We start from the raw sequence: 6,478 nt of genomic DNA on the forward strand, positions 1-6,478 counted from the left end.
GCCCCCGGGAGGAGCCGGACCCCGAGCCGCGCCCGGCTGGTGCGGGGGGAGCCCGCGGGGTTCCATGTCCGTCGAGTGGTGGCGGCGGCTGCGGCGGGGCGGCCCCGCGGAACGGCCCGGAGGTGCCCAGGAATCGGTACCGCGTTCCCCGCGGGCCGCCCCGCCGCGGTACCGCCGGCCCAAGTTCCTCCGCGGCGGAGAGGAGAGCCCGAGGGGCGGCAGGGCCGTGCGGGGCACCGGGCCGGAGCGGCCGCTGCCGTGGAGTTCGGGTTATGCCGAGTGAGTGCGGCCGTTGGGGGTGCGGGGCTGGGGGATGCGTGGGGTTACGGAGCTGCGGGCGTTGGGCAGGGCTGGACGCGGTGATCCCCTACCCCGGTGCGTTCGTTGCGCCGTGCGAGGCAGCGGTGGGCAGCAAACACTCTGTTCTTCGGTGTAGGGAGCTCCCGTGTCCCCAGGAGATGAGCTGCAGGCAGAGGGGCTTCTCGGGGTGAGCAGCACCGGAGAGCTGAGAGCTGGTGGAGCTCAGTAATAGCAAAGGGAAAAACACAGCCCTGTAAATCTCTGCGTTTGCCTCGGTTATGGGAACAGGGATGTTGTGGTGGGAACACTTTGTGACCTGGGGGCTGTGGGATTGCAACGTGCAGGAGGTGAGCTGTGCAAGGAGAGAAGGGCCCAGCGTTAAGGCCAGAAGGAGCCCCGTCACCAGCCTGGCACAGCTGCCTTGGCTGCCAGCAGGGGCTGATGGAGGCAGGGGTGTCCCATCACAGCTTTCCCCATAACTCACTGTATCCCAGGTGAAGCTTTTTCCCACTGCCATAAAGGACGTGATGTTTAGATTCCCAGCCAAGAGATCCTTGACTTTGAGAAGGGAGCGAGTGAGCATGGAGCTGGAAGGAAGGCCAGGGGCTCAATCCCATGTTGGCCAGGCAGTGCTTCACCCCTCAGCTGGAGTGTTTGCACCTGCAGGGTTATCAATGCTGAGAAGTCAGAGTTCAATGAGGACCAGGCGGCGTGCTGCCAGATCTCCGTGCGCAGGAGGGAGCCAGGCCTGGAGGAAGACCAGGAGTGGCTGATCCTGTGCTCCACGCAGGTACGGCCCCACTCGGAGTTCCCCCAGGTGCCTCCAAGGGGTTGCTCCATCAGCTGGGCTGGAAGAGCCGGGCAGAACACGTTCAGCACGTCCTGAGTGTGAGCTGCCGTCTGCATGGCTCCTCTCTGCCTCTTTTGGCTGCTTGATCTCTCTTCTCCCTTGCAGTTTTTGACTGCTTACTATTGGGCACTCTTCGATGGCCACGGTGGCCCAGAAGCTGCCATCATTGCCTCCAACTACCTGCACTACTGCATCAAGCAGAAGCTGGAGGAGGTCGTGGGGGCCATCACGGAGGCTCATCCCCCCATGCACTTGAGCGGGCGCTGCGTTTGTGACAGTGACCCCCAGTTTGTGGAGGAGAAGCACATCCAGGCAGAAGATGTGGTGGTGGGAGCCCTAGAGAACGCCTTCCAGGAATGCGTGAGTTCTCTGTGGTGGCTGAGGCTGGGCCTTCTCTCTGCCTGGGAGGCAAGGGCTCCCTTACTCTGAGCTCTCTCACTAGGAAGTGGTCAGGCACTGATTGCCCAGCTGCTTGGCTTTGCCACATGGGCATGGGATGCTGTGCATCGGGCTTGGCTGTGGCTGCCAAATGAGTTCTGCAGCTCCTGGAGCAGGCAGGAATATCAGAGCACACCCTTAAGGCGAGCTGACATCACGTTGGGTTGGTCAGCTGCCTGAGGTCTGCCTCGCAGCCACGGCACAGCAGCAGTGCTGACACTGAGCAAAGCTGCAGCATCTCTGCTCCCAGGGAATGCATTCCTTCAGGGCTAGACCACAGCTGTTGTTAGACTCATAGACCGTACAGAAGTTTGAGGTCTCTGCTATCAGCCTGTCCTCAGCACTCAGTCCAGCAGCGATAGCTTTGTTGGCTGCGCTGAAGCAAAGCTGACTTTCACCTTGCTGATTTCCTGCTGACCGTCTTCAATTAGTTTTAGCTCTGGATTTCTGCTAGGAGCCAGGAAGCAGCTGCAGAAGGCAGCCACCTGGTTCACATCGCTCTTCAAACTTGTTTCAACCCCCAGGATGAAGTCATTGGCCAGGAGATGGAAGCCACCAACCAGACAGGAGGCTGCACTGCTCTGGCTACCCTTTATTTCCAGGGAAAGCTGTATGTGGCAAACGCTGGGGACAGCAGGTGAGTGCAAGGAAAGGGAGAGGTTGCTTGGGAATGAGAGCTGAAACATCAGCAGGGGTTTCATAGAATCATTAAGACTGGCCACTGCTCCTCCAGCAGGGAGTTCTGCTGTTGTTCAACCAGGAGGTCAGCAGAGATGGAGCAGCCGTGATGGGGATGGGGCGGGATGCAGCTCAGCTCTTTGCCTTTTCTTCTCATAGGGCCATTCTTGTTCTGAAGGACACCATTGTGCCCATGAGCTCCGAGTTCACACCTGAGACAGAGAGGCAGCGACTCCAGCACTTGGTGAGTGACTCCTCTCTCACATCAGATCATCACCGTGGGTCAGGGAGGGCTCACGGCAGGAGCCAAGCTGCGAGCAGGATTCAACTGATGGCACTTAGCGCTGGAGATGCTTGCACCCAGCTTGGCCCTTGGGATGTGTTTTCCCAGTGTTGTTCCCATTTTGCAGCTGGGGGGATGAGTCCCAGCATGTGAGCAGAGCGTGGTCTTGGTGCTCAGCCCTGCAGAAGCGAAGCCTGTCCATCCTGTGCCTTTCTTCCCTCCTCCAGGCTTTTCTCTTCCCCAAACTCCTGGATGGAGAGTTCACGCGCTTCGAGTTTCCACGGAGGCTGAAGGGAGATGATGTGGGCCAGAAAGTCCTGTACAGGGATTACTTCATGGAGGGCTGGTGGGTCCTTTGTGTATGTGGGGGCAGGGATGTGGCACAGGGCAGCTTTACCTGCTAGTGGTGACAGGATGCCCAAGGGCTGCCTGAATGCAAAGCTGTTATCATGGTAAAGGATGCTGTGAGCTGCAGCCCAGCAGTAGTTCTGCTCTGCCTGAAGAACAAGACCTTTGCAGGGAGGTTGGGAACAGCAGTGGGAGATGGTGCTGGGCTCTGCAGGCTGAGGCAGGGATCCTCAGTACAACTGGAAGGAAATGAGGGGGAAACATGCGGGCATTCAGCAAGGGGTTATTCTTAATGCATCTGCTTCAGCAAGTCACCTTGAGCCTTTCTCAGTCAGCTCCCTGTGCATGGGGACACCGTGAGCCTCGAATCACAGTTGAAATGCTCGGACTGAGTTGTACCATCAAGTCAGACACCAAATCAATACTGAATGCTCTGTTCTAGGGGATACAAGCTGGTGGAGAAAGCCGACCTCAAGTACCCTCTTGTCCATGGTCACGGGAAGCAGGTAGCTTGATGCTTTATGCCCTGGGAGGGCAGAGCAGGCTGCTGGGGGAGGCCCAGAGCACCCCAGCCACTCACTGTGGCACTGACTGCACACACCCAGTGTATGCCCACAGGGCTGGAGCAGGAAGAGCCCTGCCACTAGCAGTGCCACAGCCCACACACCACCCTTTTGCAAAGACAAAAGGGCCATTTATTTCAAGTCAGTTTGATTTTCTTCCTTGTAATCTCACACCAAAAGCAGATAGATACCCCCATGGGCTTCCTGAGGTCTGCAGGACATGCTGCTCACTACAGAACCCACCATGGGCCTTCAGCATGAGCCTCTACTGGTGTCCTCTGCACCCCTGCCTCACCCATATGCTGGCTGTCCATGTCCGTGCTCCTATCAGTCCATCACTTATAATCACTCCTCCATCTCTCACGCCTCCTGGGGTGGTTCGTGGTGGATGAGGCTCTGAATGGACAAGCCAAGGCATTCTTACATTTGTTCTCACATTTGTTCTTTTTGGGACCAGGCTCGTTTGCTGGGGACTCTGTCTGTCTCTCGAGGTTTAGGGGATCATCAACTCAAAGTCATCGACACCAACATTGAAGTCAAACCTTTCCTCTCCTGCATTCCAAAGGTTAGTCGGAGCATGTGGAACTGCAGGGGGGGTGGTGGAATTCAGCTGCTCCCATTATCCAGTGACCAAGCAGGTCTCAGCCATGCCCTTTTTCCATCCCATTCTCTCTGTATGCTGCCCAGGTAGCAGCAAGGGGTCATAAAGGTTCCAAGCCATCCCTCAGGGAGCAGTCACCCCTGCATCCCCTCCTTTGCACTGCAGCAAGTGCTTTTTCTGCTGGCATTCTGACAACGGGGTGCACTCACTGTTGGCTGCCACCTACTTGGAGGAGTCTGCAGCCTGTGATTACCCTCACACGGAGAAGCACAGAATCACAGTGTTGCTTAATGCTTCTCAAAGCCAAGTGCAATACAGGAAACATGACGGGCCTTGGTAAATAGCTGGAGCTTTCACATGTGGAAAACCCCCCTCTGAGTCACTCCTGTGTTTTCCAGGTGAACGTATTTGACTTTGCTCTGCATGACATTAAGGAAGATGATGTCCTCATCATGGCAACTGATGGCCTTTGGGATGTTTTGTGCAATGAAGAGGTGGCCCACATGGCCAAGAGCTTCCTTGCAGAAAACAGGACCAATCCCCACAGGTAAGGTCAGCCTTGCCCTTGTTTCCCTTCCCAAAGATCCTGTCTGGACCAAATGAATGCTGAGACCCCTTGGCTTCCAGGTCAGCTCCAGCATTACCGAGCTCTCTTTCTGGGGACTCTGGAAGGACTGACTCCTAGTCTTTCTGCATCCTAAAGAAGCAGTGATAATACTAATGCCTTAAGAAATGTATTCTGGCTCTGCAGAGCCCTGTCTCACTGTTGTTCTCAAGGGGCAGCATTGAGTTAAAACCCAAACTCATTTTCTTCCCTCCCCTCAGATTTTCAGAACTGGCCAAGAGTTTGGTGTGCAGAGCAAGGGGAAAGAAGAGAGGCCACCAGTGGATGCTGGATGAGAGCCAGGAGGCATCCTACGATGACATTTCTGTGTTCGTCATCCCACTACACAACAGGGTTGAGGACTGTTAGCGTGACAGGCAGCATCTCGGTGCCCCCCTGCTGCGGGGCTTTTGGGCATCGGCACAGGACTGAGGGATTTCTGCCACGCACGCACCCTCCTCCAGCAACACCACCTGATGTGGAACCTGAGTACACAGAGCCAGCACTTATGCAAGAGGATCAACAGTGTGCAAAGAGAACTGTAGCAACCAGTCGTTCTTATTGCATTTACTTTGCTGTGCCAATGGGAAAGTGCAGAAGCGGCCATAGGAGCCAGCGATCACTGCTGGTGAAGATTTAAGGACAGTGAGCCTCAAATCCACATCTCTAAGTGATCCTTCTTCCTTTTTAATATCAAAGAATGGAGATGAAGTGAGGTCTATCTGATCTTGAGAACTGGCTTTTAGTCAGCCTCAAACTGAACATATAAGCTACAGATGTCCCTCGTATCCATTTGCTCCATCAGCTGAAAACCTGGGAACTGCTGCTAGGACAGCATTATGGACATTGGTGAGCAAATAAGGCAGCTGATTTCCTAGAAGAGCTCCAAGTAGAACAGAACCGGTTGTTCCCATTTAGCTGGAGCGCTGATGCACAAGCGGTACACTCATTGCAACAGAGGACGTGCCAAGATGATCTGAGCCTTTAAAGCAGATCTTCAAGGTTCCGAGCTGTTCATTAGACAGGTAAATTCAGGTCTGGACAAGCTTCCCATTTCCTTCCTTTTGTGCTCATTGTTCCTCACACAAGTTTGCCCCATGACGCAGTGAAACCCCGCTGTCTTTTGTGAACTGCTCAGGTTTTGTAAGGATGAGAGTCCTAATAAAGTTAATTGTCATGGCATCTTCCAGTTTTGTTCCTGTCGGGTTTTATACAGATCTGAAATGAAGAAAAAAGCAGATGGCCTTCGCAAATCACAGGGCAGTTATTGCTGCAGAATGTATTTACTGTTGCCCCAAAGCTGTTTGTTGCTCGAAGCAGCAGTACCCAGAGAGCTCCGTGCCAGGTTATTTCTTCAGTGCAAGGCCTGGAGCCAGGAAGGAGGCAGCTTTCTCAGCAGCTTTCTCAGCAGCTTTCTCAGCTATCTGCTCGTGCTTTAAGCGATTGCATTTTTGCATAGCAAAAATACTTCTCTCCAGCTTCACTTCTCCCTCATCCTTGGCTTTAACCTGAAAATAACACACATGGGATGTTACCCACGTTGTCAGCCCCCATCCCCCTGCAGCACATAGACTATAATGATCCAAGTCTCCTATTACACCAGCTCAACAAGCTGGTTCCCTGCTGAGAAAGAGCTCTGCTTGCATCCGGATCAGTTGCCTGTGAACACTCCTCTTCGTAGGGCACTCTGCCTAACAGGACTGCTTCCCTATCCCCCAAACCAAGGAGACTTAAATACATTTTCCCATCCCCCTCTAGGAAACCAGCAAGTCGTATCACACCAGACAAAGGTAGAGCTTACAGCACTCGGCGA

General features: G+C 54.5%; 1 protein-coding gene across 1 annotated transcript; it reads left to right on the forward strand.

Annotated features, from left to right (window-relative positions):
- Positions 1-4: 4 nt before the first annotated feature.
- Positions 5-5,847, forward strand: PPM1M (protein phosphatase, Mg2+/Mn2+ dependent 1M). The gene is made up of 10 exons (XM_072347086.1): positions 5-279; positions 967-1,090; positions 1,256-1,510; positions 2,113-2,225; positions 2,426-2,510; positions 2,777-2,895; positions 3,340-3,403; positions 3,918-4,025; positions 4,460-4,608; positions 4,887-5,847. Exons 1-10 carry the CDS (start codon positions 65-67, stop codon positions 5,032-5,034), a joined length of 1,380 nt encoding a protein of 459 aa, XP_072203187.1. The 5' UTR covers positions 5-64; the 3' UTR covers positions 5,035-5,847.
- Positions 5,848-6,478: the final 631 nt, after the last annotated feature.

Source organism: Excalfactoria chinensis, chromosome 12 (genome assembly GCF_039878825.1).
Source record: "Excalfactoria chinensis isolate bCotChi1 chromosome 12, bCotChi1.hap2, whole genome shotgun sequence".
NCBI classification, from domain to species: Eukaryota; Metazoa; Chordata; class Aves; order Galliformes; family Phasianidae; genus Excalfactoria; species Excalfactoria chinensis.

Coding starts and splice junctions, on each gene's coding strand:
- PPM1M (XM_072347086.1), top strand. CDS start 65: ATGTCCGTCGAGTGGTGGCGGCGGCTGCGGCGGGGCGGCCCCGCGGAA. Junction 280..966: donor TGGAGTTCGGGTTATGCCGA/GTGAGTGCGGCC, acceptor TTGCACCTGCAG/GGTTATCAATGCTGAGAAGT. Junction 4,026..4,459: donor TCCTCTCCTGCATTCCAAAG/GTTAGTCGGAGC, acceptor TGTGTTTTCCAG/GTGAACGTATTTGACTTTGC.